The 27,310-nt window shown below is 43.6% G+C and overlaps 1 protein-coding gene across 4 annotated transcripts in view; it reads left to right on the plus strand.

Moving 5' to 3' along the window:
* Positions 1-24,334, plus strand: part of kiaa0513 (KIAA0513 ortholog) — an 82,105-nt gene extending 57,771 nt beyond the window's left edge. For all 4 annotated transcript variants that reach the window (XM_043706487.2, XM_087995675.1, XM_087995674.1 and 1 more), the window contains exons 4-12: positions 1,511-1,584; positions 2,620-2,690; positions 8,178-8,352; positions 9,002-9,042; positions 13,722-13,797; positions 14,477-14,554; positions 15,662-15,742; positions 16,339-16,433; positions 18,946-24,334. In XM_043706487.2, coding sequence (XP_043562422.2) covers positions 1,511-1,584; positions 2,620-2,690; positions 8,178-8,352; positions 9,002-9,042; positions 13,722-13,797; positions 14,477-14,554; positions 15,662-15,742; positions 16,339-16,433; positions 18,946-18,998 — 744 coding nt within the window. In that variant the 3' untranslated portion in view covers positions 18,999-24,334. The remainder of the gene's footprint in view (positions 1-1,510; positions 1,585-2,619; positions 2,691-8,177; positions 8,353-9,001; positions 9,043-13,721; positions 13,798-14,476; positions 14,555-15,661; positions 15,743-16,338; positions 16,434-18,945) is intronic.
* Positions 24,335-27,310: the final 2,976 nt, after the last annotated feature.

The following is a 27,310-nucleotide window of genomic DNA, read 5'->3' on the forward strand; positions in this document are numbered from 1 at the left end:
GTTTGGGCTCATCACAAAACGTTGCGGATTGTGAGGAGTGCACATGATCATGATTAGAACAAAGAGGCTAAGTCTCCTATAGGCCGCCCTACAAATTTTCACAAAAAGCCACCCTTCAGGGGCTCAGGATAAACAGCCAAAGTAAGAGGCAATGCTTTAACATACAGGTCAATTGGTCATCCTGAGTGCAATACTGAGGGAACTCTGTACTCTGAGGTACCATCTCATGGATGAGACTTTAAACTGAATCTCCATCTTCCAGCTTAGGTTGATGTAAAAGATCCCATGGAACTATTTGGAAGAACAGTGGGATTTTCTCTACTTTGCTGGCTGATAGTTTTTTTTTATAGATATTTTTATTAGAAATTTAACATTTTTACAAGTTTACAAAAATAAAACTCTCAAGTACAAACATTGATATACAATTAAATCTTAAATATATAATAACCAAAATTTAACAAAAGAAAAATACCGAGAAAGAAAAAAAAACAAAACTCAACTAACTACTAATCTAACCTACAACTAACCAGAGTGTATATTTAAGTCTCTTACATTATTCAAATAAGAGAAAGAAGAAAAAAAACAACAGATAACATAGAAATTGGGTAGTGAGATACATGCTCGGAATGTGTTAACATCAAATGTAACAAAACCCGTATTCGTGCGGGATTCCTCTCCCAAGGGGCCCCGGACCAGCCAGGTTCGTAATCTCAATTAAATAAAAGCCCTTGTTAGGATAGCCGAAATATCTGTATTCATATAATTCAAGAAGGGCTGCCATATTTTATGAAATAATTCGGTCTTTCGGTGCACCATATTTGTAAGGAAGTCAAGGGGAATACATTCCATAATTAATCTGTGCCAGTTTGAAAGTCCAGGGGGGCCCTCAGCCACCCAGTTTACCAAAATATTTTTCCTTGCACAGAAAGAAAGAATAGAAAATAGTCTCTTCCCGTGCATATCCAGGGAGGGTAAGTTCGAAAAGCCCAAAAGGAGAGATACAGGATTCACTTTAATTTCCGTTCCTAAAATTTCTGTCAGGGTACTTGCTACTTTAGTCCAATATCTACGGATCTTATGACTGGTCCATAGGCAATGTACAAGAGTGCCCACTTCTATTTTACATTTGGGACACATTGGAGATGCTCCTGCCTTAAAGTTTGCTGCTGGCTGATAGTTATTTCTCACCTGACACCACAAAAACAGATTCTCTCGTCATTATCCCATTTCTGTTTGTGGTAGCTTGCTGTGTGCTACATTTGCTACATTTCAATAATGTCCACACTTTGGACTTCTCAGACTGTAAAGTGCTCTACAAGTGTCTGATGCTTGTAAAAAGCAAACCCAACAGATCAGGCAATGTCTCTGCAGAGACAAATCGACTAACTCTTAGACGGGCCTTACCTGGGCAAATGCAAAATGTGTGATGTACAGAATTGTGGAAGATGAAGACTGTAAGAAAACCCTGTGATTATTTACTGAGAGGAAGCTCTTTCTTTTCTTACTGCAGCGATGCCATTCCAAATGTATCTCTGAGTATGCTTTCTACCGACTGGTGCAGTCTTTTGCTGTTGTTCTGTTTGAGTGAGTATTGCTTTTACTACTTCTGTGCAGGCCACAGGCATTCTCTTTCCGTGTACCAATCTAAGCAAAACTGTAGTCAAGTTTTAAATAAGTTATGGGGCTGCAGTTCTGCTGAATGACTCCATGATTCTGCCGGGTTCAGAAATGCCACTTTTGAGCAGTCTGTGTTCTGCAGTGACATGTTCTTTCAATCTTCTCTAAAGGGAACAGCACTAACCTCTCCAGTCTATCCATGTAACTGAAGTCTTTTCTCCATGTAACTATTCTCATGAATCTTTTTTGCACTCTCATAATGCTTCATATCCTTCCTAAAGTGTGGTGCTGAGAATTGGACACAATACTCTAGCTGAAACTGATCCAGTATTTTTAAAGATGTAGCATAATCATGTCTGCCCTGCCAAAAGGCAGACCTTTGAATCATCATCTCCCATGTCTCTCCATCCTTTGTCATCTATCATTTGCCAATAACTTTCTTCAATTTTCAGCATTGGTTTCTCTTCCTTCCTCTCTTTCCAACAAATCTGTTCTTCATAACATTTCTCTCTAAACAGTTTCTGACTAAGATGTGTGTCCTACCCACACACTGTCTGTTCTGAATTATGTTCAGAAAATGTCTTTGTTTGTTTATGCTCCACAGCATTTCTTTACTTGTTACAATTTCTCTCCAACTGATTCTTTCCATTCTCCTCCAAACTCACAGTTCAACATGATTTAGCAAGTTAATCTCTACCTGCCATATGGTCCAACTCTCAGTTCTATACAAAACAGAAGTGATTTTCTGAATTACTCGTTAAGATTTCTGATTATCAAGTGTCTTTTCTTACGAATCACAATCTTTCTCATCGCTCTCTTTATTCTTATTTCTTTGTTGCATTTTTCATCTGCAGATATTATGCTTAAATATTTGAATGTTTGCACCTGTTGTGATTTTTTTCTTTCTTTGAGTATGGGAATATTTTTAATGTGGTATGCAGAACGTATAAATCTTTTGTAAATTATGTGAATATGGTCCAGGTTCCAGTGCTGTCATTACAGGTGCTACCAAATGGATGACTTTGGTCCTGCCAAGAACCTGATGACAATGTGCTTTACCTTCTATTACGTAGGTGAGTGGAAACAGCAGTTCCTGCTGGATCACACTAATGTTAGTAACACGAGACTTGGTTTTAGAGAAATGACTTTCTGCCAGTTTCATACAATTACAGGATTAGTGGTCAGGGCCACAGGGCAGTTTGGGGGGATCTTAAAATTTTACTACTTTATCGCTGCTGAAATCAATAGTAGAGTTTTCTCCATTGCTTGCATGGAATGTTCTCTCTCAATTATGCACATTGGTGGGAAGCATACATTGATGTTTCCCAGTAGTGGGACCACCAAATCACAGCACAGCACAGGAGGCCATTTGGCCCATCACAGCTATACAGACTCACCAAATGAACATTGTGACTTAGTGCCCTTCTTCTACATTTTGTCTTTACCATTTCACATTATTTCTATTTAATCAATCATCTAAGTCTCTCTTGAATGCCTCAATTGAACCTCTCATGACCACTGTACCAAGCAGTGCGTTCCAGATCCGAGGCATTTGCTGTGGGAAAAAATGTTTTTCTCACAGCACATTATCTTCTTTTGCAAATCACTTTAAATCTTGACCCCCTTGTTCCTGATCCTTTAGCAAGTGGGAAGTTTCTGCCTATCTATACTACCTCGATGATTTTCAAAGCTTCTATTAGATTTCCTGTTAACTGTCTTCTCTTTTAGGAGAACTATTATTTTTGACATACGTTAATGACCCAGACTTGGGTGAACAGGGTGTCAATTTAAAATTTGGAGCAAAGACACAATTTGCAAAATTGGAAATAATGGATTTCATGAGAGGTAGATGAACTGATGAAATTAGACCTATGACAGATGAAATGTAATACAGAGAAGTTATGTACTTTGTTTGGGTAGGAGGAATAAGGAGAGAGAATATAAAATAGTGGGGGCTTTTATAAAGTGGATGCAGGAATGAACATATACAGTTGTAGACCCTTTTAGCTATCAGACCTATATCTACCTCCTCTTGAAAACACACTGTTTTGGGCTCAACCACTTTGTGTGATAGTGAATTCCACAGGATCATCATACTCTGGATGAAGACATTTCTCCTCCTCAGTCCGAAAAGGTTCATCCCTTATCCTTAAACCATGGCCCCTGGTTCTGACTTCCCCCAACATCAGGAACATGCGTCTAATCTGTCTAGTCCTGTTAGAATTTTATAGGTTTCTTTGAGATCCTCCTCAATCCTCTAAATCCCAGTGAATACTGGAATTCCCTCCCTAATGGCATTGTGAGTCAACCTTCAAAAGGTGGACTGCAGCAGTTCAAGAAGGCAGCTCACCATCACTTTCTCCAAGGGCAACTAGGGACGAGTATTAAATGCTGGCCAGCCAGTGATGCCCATGTCCCATTAAATGAGTAAATAGGAAATTTTTAACTGACTCAACATCTTCTCATGCATCAGTCCTGCCAGCCCAAGATCAGTTTGGTAAACCTTTGCTGCACTCCCTCTACAGCAAGAACATCATAGAACATAGAACAATGCAGCACAGAACAGGCCCTTCGGCCCACGATGTTGTGCCGAACATTTGTCCGAGCTTAAGCACCTATCCATGTACCTATCCAATTGCCGCTTAAAGGTCACCAAAGATTCTGACTCTACCACTCCCACAGGCAGCGCATTCCATGCCCCCACCACTCTCTGGGTAAAGAACCTACCCCTGACATCTCCCCTATACTTTCCACCCTTCACCTTAAATTTATGTCCCCTTGTAACACATCCTTCCTCTCATGAAGAGACCACAACTGCACACGAGATTCCAGCTGAGCCTCACCAAAGTCCTGTATAATTGCAGCAAGATCTCCTTGTTTCTGTACTCAAATCCTCTCGCTCTGAAGGCCAATTCAGTTTTCCTCCTTGTCTGTCTGCTGCACCTTGCCACTCACATTCAGTGACTGGTGCATAATGACATCCAGATCTCATTGAACATTTCCCCCTCTCAATTTACAGCCATCCAGATAATATCTGCCCTCCTATCTCACATTTGACTGCATCTACTATGCAATTGCCCATTCACTCTGCCGATCCAAATCACACTGAGACAACTCTGCATCCTCCTCACAGCTCACCCTCCCACCCAGCTTTGTGTTATCTTCAAATTTTGAGATATTGCATTCAGTTCCATCATGTAAATCACTAATGTTTATTGTGAATCGCTGGGGTAGTACCAATTCCTGTGGGACCCCACTAGACACTGCCATTCAGAAAAAGATCAATCTATTTCTCCTCTTTGTTTCCTGTCTGCTGATCGATGCTGATTGTGTCTGTATCTACAACTGTTTTCTAAGTGCTCTGCTATAGACCCCTTGATAATGGACTCTGGCAGCTTCTCCATTGCTGACATCAGATTCACTGGTCTATAATTTCCTGTTTTCTCTCTACCTCCCTTTTTAAATAATGGGGTTACATTAGCTCCCCTCCCAATTTGTAAGAATTGTTCCAGAGTCTAAAGAATCTTGAAAAATGACCCCCCCCTCCCCCCCCAGTGTGTTCACTATTCCTGGGGCTACTTCCTGAGGTACTCTGAGATGTGGATTACCCAGGCCCAGGTGATTTATCAGCTTTCACTCCCATCTATTTCTACCATACCATTTCTCTACTTAAGACAGATTTCCTTCATTTCTTCCCTCACTAAACCCTGCATTTTGCATAATTTCTGGTATATTATTTGTGTTCTCCTTTGTGAACACAGAAGTGAAGTATGAATTTAATTTGTCAGCTATTTCTTTGTTCTCTGTTATAAACTCCAGCCTTTCTGACTGTAAGGGACCTATGTTAGCTTTCACCAATCTTTTTTTCTTAACATGTCTATAGAAACGTTTACAGCCAGTTCCTGATTCCTCGCAAACTTACTCTCATACTCTCTTTTCCCTTTCTTAATCCCTTAGTCCACCTGCTAACTTCTGAACTGTTTGCAGTGATCAGATCATTTGTTTTTTCTTGCCAGTTTGTATGCTTCTATTTGGAATTTAATGATGCCTTGAACTTCCCTCGTAAGTTACAGTTTGGCCACTGTTCCCTTTGCAGTCTTGACCCTGACAGGAGTAAACAATTTTTGTAGCTCACCTATTCACTCTTTGAATGTTGTCATTGCCTATTCACTGTCAGTAATATTTCCCAATTCATCATTCCTGAAGAAGGGCTAATGCCCGAAACGTCGATTCTCCTGTTCCCTAGATGCTGCCTGACCTGCTGCGCTTTTCCAGCAACACATTTCCATCTCTGATCTCCAGCATCTGCAGACCTCACTTTCTCCCCAATTCATCATAGCCAACTCACACCTCATACCATCATAGTTTCCCTTAATAAGAGTCAAGACACTAGTCTCAGAATTAACTACCTCACTCTCCACCTTCATGAGGAATGTTATCATATTATGGTCATTCATCCCCAAGGGCTCTGTCACAACTCCATTACCAATTATTCTTTCCTCATTGCATAATACTCTGTCTAGGATGGCCTCTTCTCTAATTGATTCCTCAATTTATTGGTCCAAAAAACCATTCTGTATACAGTGCAGGAATTCCTCCTCTACAGTATTATGATTCATAGAGTCATAGAGATGTACAGCATGGAAACAGACCCTTCGGTTCAACTCGTCCATACCGCCCAGATATCCCAACCCAATCTAGTCCCACCTGTCAGCACTGGCCCATATCCCTCCAAACCCTTCCTATTCATATAGTCATCCAGATGCCTTTTAAATGTTGCAATTGTACCAGCCACCACCACTTCCTCTGGCAGCTCATTCCATACACGCACCACCCTCTGTGAACAAGTTGCCCCTTAGGTCTCTTCTAAATTTTTCCCCTCTCACCCTAAACCTGTGCCCTCTAGTTCTGGACTCCCCGACACCAGGGAAAAGACCTTGTCTATTTACCCTATCCCTTCCCCCTCATGATTTTATAAACCTCTATAAGGTCATCCCTCAGCCTCCGACACTCCTGGGAAAACAGTCCCAACCTATTCAGCCTCTCCCTATAGGTCAAACCCTCCAACCCTGACAATATCCTTGTAAATCTTTTCTGAACCCTTTCAAGTTTCACAACATCTTTCTGATAGGAAGGAGACCAGAATTGCACACAATATTCCAAAAATGGCCTAACCAATGACCTGTACAGTTGCAACATGACTTCCCAACTCCTGTACTCAGTGCTCTGACCAATAAAGGAAAGCATACCAAATACCTTCACTATCCTGTCAACCTGCGACTCTACTTTCAAGGAGCTATGAACCTGCACTCCAAGGTCTCTTTGTTCAACAACACTCCCTAGGACCTTACCATTAAGAGTATAAGTCCCACTAAGATTATTCATTCAATCTAGACACTGATTAAAGTCACCCATAAATATGGTGTTCACTTACCACGCACATATCTGAATATCTGTTTAATGCCATTCTCAACATAATTAACATAGTTTGGTGGGCTATATACCAGCCCAGTTTTTTTGTCCCTTGGTATTTCTCAATGGTGTTCTCTGTTCACAAATTTTCAAGGTTGCAAGGCAAGTTGAGAAAACTGTTAAAAAAGATATGTGGGAATCTTGGCTTCATAAACAAAGACACAAATTGTGTAAACAAGGCAGTTATCTAAGTGTCGATAAAACTCTGGCAGAGAGATGATATTGTCCAATTCTGGGGAAGGATGACGATGCCTTGGAGAGACAGCAACAAGGTTGTCTGGAATAATGCCGTGGACGTTTAGTTATATGGATTGGGATTGTTCTCCTTAGACCAGGGAAGATTTAGGAGACATTTGACAGAATGCTTTGAACCAAGAACTAACTAAAGGCGAACAGAACTAGAATTATTTGCCCAGGGAAGTGCAATTACCAGAGCACTCATACTTTACGTGACTGAGATTTCTTTTGCAGGATAAGTCATTGTGATCTGTACTATGCTGCTTGAAAGTGCAGTAGAAGCCAATTCAGTTGTAACTTTGGAAAATTGTGCGTCAAGGAAATTACCCAGGTCTCTGCCCAGTTTTGGGGTTGAGATGGAAACCCTCAACTTGTTTAAAAGGAACCTGGATCTGCACCTAAAGCTTTAGAACGTACAAGGCTCCAGACCAGGGGCTGGTCAGTGGTATCAGGAAGAGAGGTTGGACGTGGCTCAGTGATTAGCACTGCTACCTCACAGCAATAGGGTTCCTTGTAACACCATGGACCCAGCTTTGAGTCCAATCTTGGCTTATTGAGTGGAATTTGCACATTTTCCCTGTGTCTGTGTGGGTTTCCTCCAGGTGCTCTGGTTTCCTACCACAGTCCAAAGATGTGCAGGCTAGGTGGATTGGCCATGGGAACTGAGGAGTTACAGGGATGGAGTAGACGACTGGGTCTGGCTGGGATGCTCTTTGGATGGTCGTTGCGAACATGATAGGCCAAATGGCCTCTTTCTGCACTTTAGGAATTCTATGTTTCTCACCCAGCTCTCACACTGTCCAATCCTCTCAATAGCTGTGTACCATTAATCTTGTCTTTCTGCTCTTCAGGCAAATCCTATCCAAATGTGTCAAACCTGAAGGCAAAGGTGGATGACTCCAGTGTGAAAGCCGGCAACAGCTGGCTGACAGAGAAAAGAGATCTTGCTGCATTACTGCTGAAAAACACTGAAAATGTGAAGGGTTTCTTTGGGGGTCTGGAGAAGAAGCTGAAGCTGAAGAATGAGTGAGTATTTCTCATTCCTCCGCGGCACTGAGGAGTGAATGTGCCTTTTGTGTATTCCCGCAGTCGCAAAGCAGCTGAATTGTGTTTCCAATTTAATGTGTTTGATCGCGTGATATTGAAAATGTAGCCCATCTGTAACTGATCCAGGAAGTTAGCCCAGGGCACGGATGTATGATATCTCCACTGCTGTGCATTTGCATTTTGCATTGCCACTACATCAGATATGCGCCGTTCTTCAGCCTCTTGGCTTTAAGTGAACATTATGATTCCACAGCTTCATTGTTAATCTGTGTCTGTCTGGCACGTGTGCTACATTGTCACAGAGCTGTCTTTTAGATATGGCCATAAATCAATCCTGTCGGTCGTTCCTTATGGGATTATATTGGGTGCAGGAACTTAAAACAGTAATGTTTCATGGCAAATGGAACTGAGAGGAATTTCTTCAGTATCTGTTGAATTTCTGACCTGTGAAAGGTGTGTCCATGTCTGGTCCAGGTATGTTCACAACCACAGGCAGGCTTTCTGATCTTAGGAACTGGACGAGGTTGCTGACCATTGAATGTTATTTCAATGTTCCTGTGTGTAAGTGGTGAGAGGGAAGATTCAAGGCCATAGCCACTAAGTCACTTGTGTACCCCTTATATTCCAGAGACACGCAAAACCAGACTCGGGAGAAGTCCGGTGAGAATGGTAAGTGGCTTCCATGAGGACTTCCTGTTAGAGTGCTTCAGGTTCCAGGTTCAGCTGCTTTTCTTTAGGTGTATGGTCTGTAGTACAATAGTGTGGCTCCTTTGTGAGTCCACAAGATTGCACTGACAGCAGATGACTTGTAAACCATCAAGATGTACTGTGGACAAAGGGATGGAAATGGCAAGCTCCCTAACTTGGGGAGCTCTATTGTGAAAAAAGACTCAGGAGCCCCGACTGAAAGGATTATGGAATAATTTAACTGAGACAATCAAAATTTAGTAGTTTTTTTTATAGAATAACTAAACTGTTTCCAGTGGCGAGAGAGTTGGCAATTGGGGACACAAATTAGGGTTATGAGCAAAACAATTTCAGGAAGAGGAGGTTAGCTTTTCTTCACACAGTATGCTGTGATCCGGAACATGGCTTAAAGCAATGGAAACAGATTCAACAATAACTTTCACAAGAGAATTGAAAACTTAATCCTCAAATAGGAAAGGTTTGCAGGGCTGTGGGGAAAGAACACGTAATACTGGATTAACTGGATAGTTCATTCACAGAGCTTGCATAGAGACGTTGGGCTGAATGGACTCCTATGCTGTGTCGTTATGATGTTAGGGCTGCCTCGGGGTAATATTGATGTTGACTGTCAACAAACATAAGGTTCTTGCTTCCTGTATGGTTCTGGACAAAGTTTGCAGTGTCCATGACACTGTGGTACAGGAGCCCATTCGAAAGGGAAGTAATAATGTGCACTATCGTGTGAGAATAGATATTGTTCATTGTATTGTGAACTGGAGGTGTCCAGCTCACATTGCCTCCTTGGTGTCAGTGTTAAAAGATGCTCTTTTGATTGAAAACTGTTGTCAGAAAAATCAGAGTTGCGGAGAATTTAATTTAGGGGCATTGGAGCCAAAACTGGGGAAAGAGGAAACTGCACATGAAGTGGTTTCATCTGAACTGGCAAGGTTCAGTGGGGGAAAATGTAGGATTTTTAAACTGATGAAGTGAGGAGGAGCATAGTTTTAGAGAATTCAGGACAGGTACATTCAGAAGAAATCATAAGAATTGTTGAGGCTGGTTATAGAGCAGTAATGTTTTGGGTGAAAATCAGCAAGATCAATCAGGGAATGACAGAGAGCTTAACACATAATGATACATCAGTGAATAGGATAACATCAGGGAAAATTAGAAAGCTAAAGGTATACTTTGTTTGGAACAAAATAGATGACTTGATAACATAGATTTAAACTAATGGGATGACCTAATAACAGTTATGGAGATGAAATGCATGACTTCCTTGTTTGAACAAGGGGGAGGTCTAGCCCTGATAACAAAAAATACAATAAAGACAGTATGGAGAAAGAAAATGTAATTGACTGTCTTTGGGTGGAACTAAGAAGGAACAAAGGACTGAAACAATAGTAATTTTATAAATCTCTCCTCCCCCCACCTCCAGAAAATACTTTACTTTAGTGTTGAACAGAATATAAATCAGAAAATTAAAGGTACCTGTAACAAAAACACTACAAAAAACATAGTAGATGTCACGCTCAAGAGGCTGAATGGCCTATTCCTGTTCCTACTGATCAGCAAAATCAAGTTTACAATGATAGTGTTGGGGGATGAATTCAATAAATGCACTAAAGATAGTGCTGGGAGTTTAAAAAAAACTATATTGCATTGATTTAAATACGGTTACTGAGTTAACTCAGCCGCAGTTATTACTGGTCATGGAATAACTGCAATTGCTCTCAAATAGAGAGTTTGTACGTCCATGCTTAAGCCTATGATATTTAGAATTTAAATAGTAAATTACCATTAGACATTAAATGTGAAATACATGGACAATGAAAAGTTGAGACTGAATTTAAGAAGATATCCCTTACTCACCCAACTCCCAGCACTTACTACTTTTGAATAAATCAGTGTTAGATCTGAATTGACTTGACTTGAGTCAATCACACCAAAACCTTGAGGTATCAACTAGGAAATGGACTATTTTGGATCTAATCTTGAGAAATTAGCTGGAAGAGTGATCATATGATAGAAATTTTTATTAAGTTTTGGTGTGATTTTACTCAAGTCAATTCAGATCTATTATTGATCTGTTCAAAGGCATTGAACACAACTTTGAGTGGAGTGTGGGGGTTGGGTAAGTAAGGGAATTCTTAAATTCAATCTAAATGTCTGATTTTTCTTGTATTTCACATTTAATGTCTAATGGTAATTTACTATTTAAATTGTAAGTATCATGTAGGCTTAAGCATGGACGTACAAACTCTCTATTTGAAAGCAATTGCAGTTACTCCATGACCAGTTATTACTGAGACTGAGCTAACTCAGTATTTAAATCAATGCAATATAGTGTTTGGAACTGATAAATAAGAGAGAGCTAGGGGAAGAGGGAAAGAAGGCACTTTTTTTTCAAACTTTTTTATCCTGTAGAAACTGGTTCTTACTGTACTTCAGAGGAACAAACTGGCTGTATCTGGGAATTGGTTATGGTCTATTTCTAAGATTTTAAAATTATTTTAAAGGAACTGGTTATAAGGTGAGTAAAGTATATTTTAAAAATTGAATAAAATAATAAGTTACTTAAAACATACTGGAATTGACAAGTCAAGTGAAGTATCAACGCTGCAGCATGTGGGGGCATCTGCATGCCAGTGTGATCCACAGCACATGTTTGCAACTTTGACATGGAGATGTTGATCTGGAGTGGAGCAGCAGATGCTGACATGTTAGAGAGGGAGGTCCTTCTGATTAGGTCAGTGATAAGTGACAGGGGAGTGTGGCTATAGATGAGGCGGGTAGAAGGTCACAGGACAGGAGTACAGGAGTCAGGAAGTAGCATGCATACATAGTTAATTTTCAGGTTGGCTCGCTGTAATGAGTGGTTTGCTCCAGGAATCAGTGTGGGGTTGGGATGGGGAGAAAGACTCAGCTTGCAATTTTATAGATGATTTGACTGAAGGGACCGAAGGTATACTTTCTCCGTTTGCTAATGACACACAAATAGGTAAGAAATAAATTGTGCAAAGGAGATAAAATATGCTACAAAGTGATATAGATAGGTTAAGTGATTTAAACAAAGATCTGACAAATATGAGAAATTGTGGAATTGTCTGTTTTGGCAGGAAGAATTAAAAAGAAGCATATTATTCAAATGATGAGAGTCATCGAGCTATACGGAAATAGACTCTTTGGTTCAACTCATCTGTCAACCACACGTCCCAATCTGACCTAGTCCCATTTGCTAGCATTTGGCCCATGTCCCTCTAAACCTTTCCTATTCATGTATCCATCTAGATGCCTTTTAAATGTTGTAATTGTACCAGCCTCCTCCATTTCCTCTGGCAACTCATTCCATACACGCACCACCCTCTGCGTGAAAAAGTTGTCCCTCAAGTCCCTTTTAAATCTTTCCCTTTTCACCTTAAACCTATGCCTTCTAGTTTTGGACTCCCTTATCCTGGGAAAAAGATCTTGGTTATTCACCCTATCCATGCCCCTCATAATTTTATAAACCTTTATAAGGTCACTCCTCAGCCTCCGATGCTCCAGGGAAAATAGCCCCAGCCTTTTCAGCCTCTCTCTCTAACTCAAGCCCTCTATTCCTGGCAACATTCTGCAGAGATCTGAGGTACAGAAGGATCTGAGTTTTCAAGTGCATGAATCACAATAGGCTATCATGAGGGTACAACAAATAATCAGGAAAATTAACAATGTTATTGTTTATTGTGAGGGGAGTATGGAGGAAATACCCTTGACTTATACAGGGCATTGGTGAGATCGTACTTGGGGTATATTGTCCAAGATTGGTCATATTATTTAAGGCAGGATGAAAATGATTGGAGGCAGTTCATAGAAGGTTTGCTGGACTAATACCTGGAATGAGTGGGTTTTCCCTCAGGAAATGGTTGGATGGGTTAGGTATGTATTCCGTGGTGTTTTGAAGAGTAAGAGGTGACTGGCTAAGATTCTGAGGGATCCTGACAGGGTGCATGATGAAAGGATATTTTCTGTTATGAGAGAATCTAGAACTAGGGAATGGCTGTTTAAAAGTGAGGCATGTCCCATTTAGGACAGATGAGAATGTTTTGTCTCTGAAGTTTGTGAGACTTTTGAACACACTTCCTGAAAAGGTGATGAAAGCAGAATTGTTTTAAAATATTCAACATAGATAGATTCATGATAGATAAGATGATGAGAAGTTATTGCAGGGTGAGTGAGAATGTGGGGAAGTGAGATCAATCACAATCTTATTGAATGGTGCAGCAGGCTTGAGGGGCTGAGTGACCTCCTAATGTGTTTGCAATCAGCAGTTTTTATTGATGTGAGCTGTGGACGCTGAGCCATTGATTATTTAAAATGGAGACTTTTAACCAGGCTTTTGGCCATATGCTTGAATAACAACTGCTGTGCTTTATTGGCCTCCAGAAGAGGCTGAGCAAGTTTCATTTCATTAATAATGTATAATGAATACAAATTGTATATCATGTCAGATTGACACTAAGACTCATGGCGTATGGTGCAAAGCTGGACCTGAGGGAGAAGATCAGCCATATTCTTGAACAATGGGCCATGCCTGAGGGGCTGAATGGCCTACTTATATTTCTTATGTTTTTACCTGCATCCAGTAGAGAGTAATGATGTGCTTTTGTTTCCACTGCCCTCAGTCAGAATGGAATGTTTCGAGGAAAGACAAGGAAAGAAGATCTACCTGTACACACACCTCAAGCTGCAGCCTATCTGGTAATCTGCTTTCCTAATGTTTCAGTAAATTCAGATATACAATCTGAAATTAAGGAGGAGAAAGGGAGGGCTGCAGATGCTGGAGATCAGAGTCAGAAAGTGTGGTGCTGGAAAAGCACAGCTGCTCAGGCAGCATCCGAGGAGCAGGAGAATCGACGTTTCAAGCATAAGCTCTTCCTCAGGATTCCTGAAAAAGGACTTGTGCTTGAAATGTTGACTCTCCTGCTCCTCGGATGCTGCCTGACCAGCTGTGCTTTTCCAGCACCACACTTTTCAATTCTGTCTGCAGCAAATCTTAGTGGTTTGAGGAAGCTCAGCTGACAGTTACAGCTGGAGGCTGAGTTACAGGTACTGCAGCGCATCAGGGAAGGAAATCCCACCGGGACATTTTGCGATAGAGTGAGGCAATGGCTCAGTAGTACTATTGCTTGGCTATTAAGCCTGACAGCTGGGGCTTGTTTCTGAGGTCTTGGGTTCGAATCTTGAAATTAGGAATCTAATGAAATTGGATGGATCACCTGGTACTGGAAATGACGGTGGGAAAAACAGCCCTGTCAACCCTGCAAAGCCTTCTGGCAGTTTAGAAGCTAGGGCCAATTTCTGTTCCAATCCCTGTGACAGGAACAGGTGAGTTGTGTGTGACCTGTGTGGACTGACTGTGTTCTCTGCTACATGGCAGGCACACCCTGAGGTTTTGGAATGCTGCCTTCTTTGATGCAGTTCACTGTGAGCGCAAGAAGAGATCACCAACAACCAGGTATGAGACTGGCCCTGCTTTAAAAATCATTTTAAATCAACATGTCTGACACCATCTCAACCGCAAATGGGAGTCAAACCCAGACTGTCTGGCCACAAGTAGGAACAAGGCCACTGCACCACAGAGTATCCTTGGGGTCTGGCTTAACGTTCACACTTAGCACGTGGGTGTAATTTTTCTCCTCTTGTCATTTGTAAAAGGGACCTGGACAAGGAGCTAATGTGGGAATGTGTAACCACTCAGTGGTCATCCATAGCTGGGTCTATAGGTCATTAACTGCTCCTCCTGCTCTTGGTTTGCCATGACTGTAATTGGTTCACTGAATACCAGGCAATGATGGAGCCTGGAGTTCCCACTGGATTGTCCAGTGACACTGTACCTGCTCAAATACTGAGAGAATTTAAATGACAAGTTTGACCTAGGAACAGTTAATAATATATTGCTGTTTAAAGCCCAGTGTGGGGGCGATGGCAGACTAGATTGGGACAGTTATGGGGAAGGATTTGGAAAATTGAGTACTTGACCATCTAATTGAGTTCAATGAATGGTCCTTGTCATTTTCCTCTCCCGTGTTTCACCGAGCAGGTGGCTAAATTGACCCAATAATTATCAGTGACAGGAGGCTGCATTCTGAACCCGACATTCCAGAGGGAGGGAGGGAAGGAACGACACCGTGGTTTGATGAAGGCAAGGGTCGGTCTCACCTAGTTATAGGAAAGGAGGTCACAATCAGGGTGGGGAAGCAAAATAAGAAGAAGGTTTGGGCTCTGGGAGAATTCTTGTCTCCTCCTGATTCACAAACATTGCTGGAAAAGTCCTAATGCACTTTATCCACTAATCCTTCAGATGTTTTGCAGTTGGATTTTCTCAGCAGTGGGAAAAACAGCAAGTGTGTGGATGTGGAGGGTTAACCAGCATCCTGCCTACACTGGGTTTCTTATTTAGCCCTGGGAAAACTGGTTCAGGGAATTTGTGCTGTTTCACACCCCGACACACACTCCCCCTCTCTTGCTCTCTCACTCCCTTTGTCCCCTGTCTCACTCCCTCTCTTGCACACACATGCACCAGGTTCACACTATATTTAACGTATTAATCCTGCCCTAACAGGGAAAAATGGTGTCACATGACTCCAGAGGAGCGCGATGACAGCCATCGCTTCAATGAGAATATTGCCTTCGGACAACTTGGGTAAGAGCTGCCTGTGGGATTTGGAGGGAAGTGAACATGAGACAATGCTGGGTGGGTGGGGGGGGGCTGGTATTAAACAGCCAATTATAGTGCGGGCTGGGAGATTGTGCACCAGACTCAGAGGTAAATCCCTGCTGCTTTAGACAATGTTGATCCAGGATCTTACTGCGATTGAAGGGTTTGGACTACAGGGAGAGGCTTGTGTTTTTGCCCCTGGAACTTCGGAGGTTGAGGGGTGACCTTATAGAGATTTATAAAATCATGAGGGGCATGGATAGGTTAAATAGATAAGGATTTTTCCCCCTGGGTAGGGGAGTTCAAAACTAGAGTGCATGGGTTTAAAGTGAGGGGGGGGGGTAGAGATTTAAAAGGGACATGAGAGGCATGTGCACATGTATGGAATGAGCTGGCAGAGGAAGTGGTGGAGGCTGGTACATCAGGATGGCCACCTGAATAGGAGGGTTTAGAAGCATATGGGCCAAATGCTGGCAAATGGGACTTGATCAGCTGAGGGTATCTGGTCAGCCGGGGTGAGTTAGACCAAAGGGTCTGTTTCCATGCCATATGACTGTATGTCTTTGGTTGTTTTTCTGCAGGACCTTCACACACAACATGTTGGCTTTTGGACTGAGCAAAAAACTGTGCAGCGACTTCCTGAAGAAGCAATCAGTAATTGGGAACCTGAACCAAGGTGAGAGGAATGAGGCAGGAAGGGCCTGAAGCCTGGTCTGATTCTCACTGGGACCACACGGGCCTGGTCTGATTCTCACTGGGCCCACACGGGCCTGGTCTGATTCTCACTGGGCCCACACGGGCCTGGTCTGATTCTCACTGGGGCTATACAGGCCTGGTCTGGTTCTCACTGGGACCACACGGGCCTGGTCTGATTCTCACTGGGCCCACACGGGCCTGGTCTGATTCTCACTGGGCCCACACGGGCCTGGTCTGGTTCTCACTGGGACCACACGGGCCTGGTCTGATTCTCACTGGGGCTATACAGGCCTGGTCTGATTCTCACTGGGACCACACGGGCCTGGTCTGATTCTCACTGGAGCTACACAGACCTGGTCTGATTCTCACTGGGACCACACGGGCCTGGTCTGATTCTCACTGGGGCTATACAGGCCTGGTCTGATTCTCACTGGGACCACACGGGCCTGGTCTGGTTCTCCCTGGGACCACACGGGCCTGGTCTGATTCTCACTGGGCCCACACGGGCCTGGTCTGGTTCTCACTGGGCCCACACGGGCCTGGTCTGATTCTCACTGGGCCCACACGGGCCTGGTCTGGTTCTCACTGGGACCACACGGGCCTGGTCTGGTTCTCACTGGACCCACACGGGCCTGGTCTGGTTCTCACTGGGACCACACGGGCCTGGTCTGGTTCTCACTGGGCCCACACGGGCCTGGTCTGATTCTCACTGGGCCCACACGGGCCTCGTCTGGTTCTCACTGGGCCCACACGGGCCTGGTCTGGTTCTCACTGGGACCACACGGGCCTGGTCTGGTTCTCACTGGACCCACACGGGCCTGGTCTGATTCTCACTGGGACCACACGGGCCTGGTCTGATTCTCACTGGGCCCACACGGGCCTGGTCTGGTTCTCACTGGGACCACACGGGCCTGGTCTGATTCTCACTGGGACCACACGGGCCTGGTCTGATTCTCACTGGGACCACACGGGCCTGGTCTGATTCTCACTGGGACCACACGGGCCTGGTCTGATTCTCACTGGGGATACACGGGCCTGGTCTGGTTCTCCCTGGGACCACACGGGCCTGGTCTGGTTCTCACTGGGGATACACGGGCCTGGTCTGGTTCTCCCTGGGACCACACGGGCCTGGTCTGGTTCTCACTGGGGATACACGGGCCTGGTCTGGTTCTCCCTGGGACCACACTGGCCTGGTCTGGTTCTCCCTGGGACCACACGGGCCTGGTCTGGTTCTCACTGGGGATACACGGGCCTGGTCTGGTTCTCCCTGGGACCACACGGGCCTGGTCTGATTCTCACTGGGGATACACGGGCCTGGTCTGGTTCTCCCTGGGACCACACGGGCCTGGTCTGGTTCTCACTGGGGATACACGGGCCTGGTCTGGTTCTCCCTGGGACCACACGGGCCTGGTCTGGTTCTCACTGGGGATACATGGGCCTGGTCTGGTTCTCACTGGGCCCACTCGGGCCTGGTCTGGTTCTCACTGGGGATACACGGCTTTCCTTCCAGCTTTGAAGCCGGAGGCCATTCAGACTGCTGCGAGGAAAGTTCCTTTGCTCTGAATTATGAACATCAGGTGTATACGGCAGTTGAATGCTAATATTGGGGTATTTGGATAGAGTCAAAATTCACACGACAGGAAGTTATAGTCTAACAGCTTTACTATATTGAAATCGCCATGTTTTGGAGCGCTGCTTCTTCAGATGATGTGGAGAGAAGCACCCAGGCACAGAATATATAGGCAGAAAGATCATTCCAATAGGGCGGCACGGTGGCACAGTGGTTAGCACTGCTGCCTCACAGCGTCAGAGACCCGCGTTCAATTCCCGCCTCAGGCGACTGACTGTGTGGAGTTTGCACATTCTCCCCGTGTCTGCGTGGGTTTCCTCCGGGTGCTCCGGTTTCCTCCCACAGTCCAAAGATGTGCAGGTTAGGTGAATTGGCTATGCTAAATTGCCTGTAGTATTAGGTAAGGGGTAAATGTAAGAGTATGGGTGGGTTGCGCTTCGGCGGGTCGGTGTGGACTTGTTGGGCCGAAGGGCCTGTTTCCACACTGTAAGTAATCTAAAAAAAAAAATTGCAAGTGTCAACAGGTGGCTTCTGGCTTTGTCTGCCCTATTCCCACACTGGCACCTCCACATCATGGAAAATATAGAGAATGCTTTACTCTGTGTCTGACCCTGCACTGTACCTGTCCTGGGTGTGCTTGATGGGAACAGTGTTGAAGGAACATTACTTTCAGTTTAAAAGAGTAGAGGTAGGTTTATTTTGATCTAACCCCATGCTTTCATTGTCCTGGTGTGTGTTTGGGAACAAGGTAGAGGAGCTGTACTCTGTATCTAATCATGTGCTGTACCTATCCTTGGTGTGCTTGATGGGGACAACGTAGAGAGAGCTTTACTTTCATCTGATCCCATGCTCTACTTGCCCTGAGCATGTTTGATGAGTACAGTTTTGGTTTAACCAATGTTGTGTATTTTGAATTTTGCAGAGCAGTACCAGTTGCTTTGTGACCACATTGAACAGATGACGTCAGTGGAGTGAAGCATTGGAATGAGGAACAATCTTGAACAGCAATAGCAGCTGATAGCTTATGTCCTCCAACTTGACTTCGTGCACCACTAACAACTTTGACAGTGAGCTTGTTGCAGTTAGTGTGGATGTGCCAATGCGTCTGACTTGCTTTACAGCGACTGTCCTATTCTGCTGTATGCCCCAACTTATTTATTGTGTATTCTGCTGGCAGACAGACACAATCAACCATTTCAGAAACTAAGTGTATCTATTTAATGTAAGTTACGAAGAGCAGTATTGGATCCGCAATGTGTCTAATAGCCATAATTTCACAGCATTTCATCTTCTGAAGGAATAGGATGGTGCAAACATTTTTTTAGTAAAGCTGTAAAGGTGGTGAGGAGCATGTTGGCACATTGGCCTGTGCAATGCTATAGAGGATATCTACCCTGCACTGCCGCTGTCTGTATCTCCAGGTTTCTGCTTTACTTTAAGGTTGTTTGTGTTTGTGATGTTTTGTTTGTCAGGAATTATCTGCGTCCTTTTTGGGTATAGGAGCCAAACATAGAGCCATGTTTTCTAACAGTCTTCTTGAACAGTGAGGTTTTGGAGGAGAAATGATTAATTTCTTCCACTGTCAAGTCCCAGGACCTCTCTCTTCGAGTACATAGTCGCTATGCCTGTACCACATACTGCTTGGAGCATTTGCAGACTGTTATATTCAGTTTTTCTTGCATCCAGTTGGCAACTGAGACCGCAGTTTCACAACGGAGTAAGACATAAGCTCCAAAATCTCATGCTCCATTTTAAATATTTAAGTGATGATCTGTCACTCAGTGACATTGATATGAATACTGAAGACCTGAAAGGGTATAGCTTACAGGACTTTTTCAGTCCTTGTATTTAATAAGAGACTCCTAAATTCCTTGATAACCATCCCTACCCTAATCCTGCCTGTAATAAAAACCAAAACTGCTGGAGAAACTCAGCAGGTTTGGCAGCATCTGTGGACAGAAAAAGAGTTAATGTTTCAAGTCCAGTGACCCTTCCTCAGAACACAAACTGCCTAACTTGTCCTGCCTTAAAAGAATCAGCCACTGTCCCTGGATGATTGTTGTCCGTCCCACCTTGTTTCCTCAGGCTGCTGCGGATTGAGGTTTACGAACCCATCTCCTCATTGTTTAACTTGCTGCCCATTCTGTTTGATGTATTGATACCTGTCATGTGATGTTTACATTTCTATATCAGTATCTAAGTGCTGTTTTCTGTAACTAATGTTGTTTAATTCAACATACCCTTATGTTTCAAATGTGAGAGGCTTGATGTGTTGTCTGTTTTCTTTCTGCTCTGAGAATCCAGAGCGGATCATTGTTGATGATTTTATATTGAACAAGAGACTGGGGTGACCCCCTTTTGGGTAAACACATTCCACTCCTGTACCATATATAATGCAGCTCAGTAATACTGTACTCTGCACACCTCTTCTCAAATACAACCCAGTTTTATAGAATGACCAAACAGCGGCAGGAGTTTGGAACCAGGGACAGCTTAAACAGCATCCCTGTTCCATGAGCTGGTTGGTGTCTGTGTACATGTTTCTTCTGTCTGTCAGCACCACACTGACTCTGAAGGAAATCAGAGAGCATCATTTCCAAAACACATCACAAAACAGAAATGACAAATATTGAGCCAGGAATTTTAAGCTTTTGTCACCTTTTTAAACAAACCATTACTGTGCTATAAATGGGAAGAATTATCTCTGTTTAATGGTATAGTTTCAGGACTAAGCTGAAGGTCAATGTTCTTTACTAACCTGCTGTTACTGTGCTCTGTATGTATTTAGGCAGCTCTTTACATCACCAGGATGGAGGTTTGCTGCTACTGTGTGTCACTGGACTGTAGTGTCATGTGGGGGAGCAGATAGCTCTCTGGTGTTTTCATGTACCACTCAGAGCCAGATTCAAATATGCTTGGCTGGTTTCTGGCAATAGCTTTGTCTGCCTGTTGAGATGAGTATAAGACAATATCCTTGTACTATGTACCGGTCGGTGTCTCAGGCTAGCTATGGCTGAATACTCCCAGTAGGGAGGGTTGACACTAAGCCACAGTGTCAAACTTTAATACAGTCTCTTCAATTCCTCTTGCACAAAAACTGATGAACTAAGTTACCAGGCTAGAAGCCACACGGTGTAAGTATAAGTATGAGCTGAAAAATGTGTTGCTGGAAAAGCGCAGCAGGTCAGGCAGTCCAAGGAGCAGGAGAATCGACGTTTCAGGCATAAGCCCTTCTTCAGGAATCTTTTTCAGCTCTGATCCCCAGCATCTGCAGTCCTCACTTTCTCATAATTATAAGTATGTCATCTGGATCTGTGAGTTGTGGTCAGGAACACCAGGGAACAAGAAAGAAAGCCACAATCACATTTTAAAAATAAGTGTAGTTTGATTAAAAGTTTCTGCCACAAAATGGATGGTAATATCTGCCAACCTTCTACCCTCTAATACAACAAAACACTAACAAACATGAAGGGTAGGAAGTACTGGTTGTGCCTCTATCCAGCTTTATTGTCAGAAATACCTTACACCTTTAACATGCTACATGTCCATCAATATTGACATGATTGGGGATTATTCAAACAAAGTAGAGAAACCCACCCAAACAGCAGCAGAACTGTACTCCAGGACAACCTGCAACCTCATGGCCTGGTAAATTCCCAACTCAAACATTACCATTAGGAGCAGCATCAGGCATACCTAAAAATGAGGTGTAAACCTGGTGAAGCTACCAAACAGGATGACTTGCATGCCAAACGGCATAAACAGCAAGTGCTAGACAGAGCTAAGCAATCCACAACCAATGGATCAGATCTAAGCTCTGCAGTCCTTCCACATCCAGTCGTGAATGTTGGTGGACGATTAAGCAACTCACTGGAGGAGGAGGCTCCACAAATATCCCCAATCTCCATGATGGAGGAGCCCAGCACATCAGTGCAAAAGAGAAGGCTGATGTATTCACAACAATCTTCAGCCAGAGTGGATGATCCATCTTGGGCTCCTCCAGTGGTCCCTAGCGTCACAGACTCCAGTACCTAGCCAATTTGATTCACTCCATATGATATCAAGAAACAGCAGGAGGCACTAGATACTTCAAAGGGAATTGGCCCTGATAATATTCCGGCAACAGTACTGAGGACATGTGCTCCAGAACTTGCCTCTCCCCAAGCCAAGCTGTTCCAGTACAGTTACAACATTGGCATCTACCCGACAATGAGAAAAACTGCCCAGGTATGTCCTGTACATAAAAAGCAGGACAAATCCAACCCGGCTAATTACTTCCCAATCAGCCTACTCTCCATCCTCAGTAAAGTGATGGAAGGGGTCATCAACAGGGCTATCAAGCTGCACCTGCTCAGCAATAACCTGCTCAGTGACGCCCAGTTTGGGTTCCCCCAGGGTCACTCAGCTCCTGACCTCATTCCAGCCTTGGGTCAAACATGGAGAAAGGAGCTGGATTCCAGAGGGGAGGGGAGGGGGACAGCCCTTGACATCAAGGCTGCATTTGACATCAAGGAGCCCCGGCAAAACTGGAATAAATGGGCATCAGGGGCAAACACTCTGCTGGTTAGAGTCATACCTGGCACAAAGGAAGATGGTTGTGGTTGTGGAGGGTTAGTCATCTCAGCTCCAGGACATCTCTGCAGGAGTCCCTCAGGCTAGTGATTTGGCCCAACATTCTTCACCTGCTTCATCGACGACCTTCTGTCTGTCATAAGGTCAGAAGTGGGGATTTTCACCAATGATTGTGCAATGTTCAGCACCATTCGCGATTCCTCAGATACTGAAGCAGTCCGTGCTCAAACACAACAAGATCTGGACAATATCCAGGCTTGGGCCGACAAGTGGCAAGTAACATTCGCGCCACACAAATGCCATACAATGACCATCACCAATAAGAGACACTCTAACCACCACCTCTTGACATTCAATGGTATTACCATCACTGAATTCTCCCCATTGTCTACATCCTTGGGGTTACCATTGACCAGAAACTCAAATGGACTCACCACATAAACACAGTGGCTACAAGAGCAGGTCAGAGACTAGGGATACTGCAGCAAGTAACTCACCTCTTGACACCCCAAAGTCTGTCGTCCATCTACAAGGCACAAGTCAGGAGTGTGATGGTATGCTCCCCATTGCCTGGATGGGTGCAGCTCCACCAACATTCAAGAAGCTTGATACCACCCAGGTCAAAGCAGCCCGCTTGATTGGTACCACATCCACAAACATGACTTCCTCCACCACTGGCGCTCAGTAGCAGCAGTGTGCACTATCTACAAGGTGCACTGCAGAAATTCACCAAAGATCCTTAGAAAGCAGCTTCCAAACCCACAACCACTTCCATCTAGAAGGACAAGGGCAGCAGGTACTTGAGAACACCACCCCCTGCAAGTTCCTCTCCAAGCCACTCATCATCCTGACTTTCTTCACAGTTGTTGGGACAAAATCCTGGAATTCCCTCCTTACTGGCATTGTGGGTCAACCCACAGCAAGTGGACTGCAGCGATTCAAGAAGGCAGCTCACTCCCACCTCCTCAACGGCAGATAGGGATGGGCTATCAATGCTGGCCAGCCAGCGACAGCCAAGTCCCACAAATGAATTTTTTAAAAAAGCACACTGCTGCTTCATATTGGCATTGGTGCCAGAAGATTTCCCTGTGCCTTTGTTGGACAAAGACTCAGATGGTCCTACATTTAGACATGGTACTGCCCTAGAAAAGAACTTAGAAAACCTGGCAAATTAGCACCAACTCCCATTTGCAAAGTCACAAAATCAGAGTAGAGAGAACAAAGCAGCCTGATCGAAACGTTTTCATGAAGTAAGCAGTTCAGATCTACGATGCACTGCCTGAGTGTGTGGTGGTGGCAGGGTCAGTCAAGGAATTCAAGATAGAATTGGATTGTTTTTGGAAAAGTAAAAATGTGCAGAGTAATAGCAGGAGAATAACAAGACCTAAAGTGCTCCCACAGAGGGCCAGCACAGACATGATGGACTGAATGGCAGTCTCCTGTGTTGGAAGAATTCTGTGATCCTTTGATCCTGTCCAATCAGACTCCTGTTCAAGGGAGATGGTTTGATCCAAAAAAGTGATCCAAGGATCTGCAACATTGTGTGTGTTACCCAGACTCAGCCCAACAGGAACAATGCAAACTTGTCTTAAACATGAAACAGAGTTGTCATCAACTAGTCTTTCTGTGGAATAACATGCTTGAAATGACTGCTGTATCCATGTGCCAGTTGTGGGTGTGATAAATTGCAATTCTGCAAAACTTTGAATAAATTTCCATTTCTCTCATGTTGAACTGGTGTTAAGATTTTGAGAGTAATTTATTTTTCATATTGATTTCTCCCAGTTCCCTGTGCTGTAGACAGTCAGCTGATGGGCAGCCATGAGAGAATGGACTGTTTCTCTGTTTTAACCTCAAAGTGAGTGCACCATAACAAAATCAAACCCCAAATCCAGTCTTTACTGGAAACACTGCACAGAATTGGACGGTGACAGACAAATTTGGCATATGTAAACTTTGGCATACTAGTTTGAGGTAACCAAATTAGAACCATTTCCACTATGTGGATATTCTAACAAAATTTATCAAACAATAATATACACACTGTACCTGTCAGCCTGACTGTGAGCTTATACTGTCCTCACCTGACTTTCTCTACAGTCCCCCTCATCACTGACAGTATAGGAAGGATATTAATACGGGAAGCTATTACTTCTGAGTTGGCTCTGATGGCTTGGACCATGTTACTGAAAGAATGACAGTGGAGAAACAACAACAAACATTAAAAGAGTGAATGGATGAACTTGTTTATTCCAATCTGATGCAAGAATGCAAAGAGAACTGTAGGCAAATCATAGCTTAAGAGAGAGGTTAGAGGTAGGAATACGTGCAAAAAAGACATACATATTGGCAAGAATAAACAACAGACCTGAGGATTGGGAACGGTTTAAAATGCAGCAAAGAACCACCAATGGCATTGATTAAGGAGAAAATAAAGTATAAGAGTAAGCTTGTGGGGAATGCAAGAACTAAGTGTAAAAGTATGTGTATTGGTGGAAACTAACAAAAATCCCATATAGTCAGAAAGGGAGGAATGTTATCATGGGGCAACAAAGCAATAGCTGACAAATTGAATTCATACCTCATTTCTGTGTTCACAAAGGAGGACATGAATAACATACCAAAAATGTTGGGGAACACAGGGTTGAGAGGGATAAACTGAAGCAAATCTGTCTTAGAGAAATGGTGTTGTGGAAATTAATGGGACTGAAGGCTGATATATCACTAGGGCCTGGTACCTCCATATCCTAGAGTACATAAAGAAATAGCCCTGGAAATAGTGAATATGTTGGTCATCTTCCAAGATTCTTTAGACCCTTAACAATTCCTACAGATTGAAGGGAAACTAATGTAACCTCACTATTTAAAAAGGGAGGTGGAGAGAAAACAAGGAATTATAGACCAGTGCGTCTGATGTCAGTAGTGGGAAAGATGCTAGAGTCTAATCATCAAGGAGTTTATAGCAGAGCACTTAGAAAATAGTGGTAGATACAGACCCAGTCAGCATGGATTTACAAAAAGGAAGTCAGCCTTGACAAATTTACTGGAATTCTTCAAGGATGTACAGAGTACAGTTGTGTGTGAGCAGTGTGTAAAATTAAAGCTCATGGAATTGGGGTAGTATTGAGGTGGATAGAAAATTGGTTAGCAGACAGGAAACAAAGTCAAAATAAATGTATCTTTTTCTGAATAGCAGGTAGTGACTAGCAAGGTACTGCGAGGAACAGTACGAGGGCCCAAGTTAATCACAATAAACATCATTACTCAATTTGCATATGTCACAAAGCTGGAAGGAAGGATGAGTCGTGAGGAGGATGTCAGAAACCCTATAAAATTCTAACAGGTCTAGACAGGCGAGATATTCCTGATGGCGGGAGAATCCAGAACTAGGGCCCATGGCTTAAGGATAAAGGGTAAACCTGTTAGGACTGAAATGAAATGTATTCATCCAGGGAGTGGTGAACCTGTGGATCCACTTCTACAGAAAGTGGTTGAGACTAAAACTGTGTGTTTTCAAGGCGATAGGGGTATTTTTTTGCGGCTAAAGGGATGAAGTGACATTGTTTGTGTTGGGGCAAGGAGATAAGTAGAGGGCAGAATGGTGGTAATGAGCTTGATGACATTTGAATGGCCTCTCCCTATCCCTGTTCTCTATGTTTCTACATGGCGTGGCTTTCCATTGCAATGTGCACCTTCATTCCAGACAGTGAGCTCCCAACAAACTCTAAATTCAGAACAGAGCACCTAAATTTACATAGCAGCTTTCACAATCTCAATATCTTAAATGCTTTATAATCAATTAAGTTCTTTATTTGGAAGGATAATGTTGAAACTGCAATCGCTGATTTGTACATGGCAAGCTCCTCCCAACAGCAATGTGATCCTGACCATGTAAACTGTGTTAGTGATGATGGTAGAGATAGGTATTAGCCAAGACATCAGGAAAACACATCCTCCTAATAGTACCGTGGACACTGGGAATATTGGCTTGAATTTCTATTAAAGACAATAGGTGCAGGAGTAGGCCATTCTGCACTTTGAGCCAGCACCACCATTCATTATGATCATGGCTGATCATCCTCAATCAGTATCCTGTACCTGCCTTATTCCCATAATCCTTGATTCCATTATTCTTAAGAGCTCTATCCAACTCTTTCTTGAAAGTATCCAGAGACTTGGCCTCCACTGCCTTCTGGGGCAGAGCATTCCACACACTCACTACTCTCTGGGTGAAGAAGTTTCTCCTCAACTCTGTTCTAAGTGGCCTACCCCTTACTTTTAAACTGTGTCCCCTGGCTCAGGACTCACCCATCAGCGGAAACAGGCTTCCCGCCTCCAGAGTGTCCAATCCTTTAATAATCTTATACGTCGCAATCAGATCCCCTCTCATCCTTCTAAACTCAAGCGTATACAAGCCCAATCACTCCAATCTTTTAGTATAAGATAGTCCCGCCATTCCGGGAGTTGACCTCGTGAACGTATGCTGCACTCCCTCAATAGCCAGAATGTCTTTCCTCAAATTTGTGCACAATAATCCAGGTGTGGTTTCACCAGGGCCCTGTACAGCTGCAGAAGGACCTCTTTGCTTCTATACTCAATTCCTCTTGTTATGAAGGCCAGCATGCTATTAGCTTTCTTCACTGCCTGCTGTTACTGCATGCTTGCTTTCATTGACTGATGGTTTACTGAGCCATGGCTACAAAGGTCTGTAAAAT

The sequence above is a fragment of the Chiloscyllium plagiosum genome, unplaced genomic scaffold, assembly GCF_037043375.1.
Source record: "Chiloscyllium plagiosum isolate Xiang-an unplaced genomic scaffold, Cpla_swu_hap1 HiC_scaffold_17, whole genome shotgun sequence".
NCBI classification, from domain to species: Eukaryota; Metazoa; Chordata; class Chondrichthyes; order Orectolobiformes; family Hemiscylliidae; genus Chiloscyllium; species Chiloscyllium plagiosum.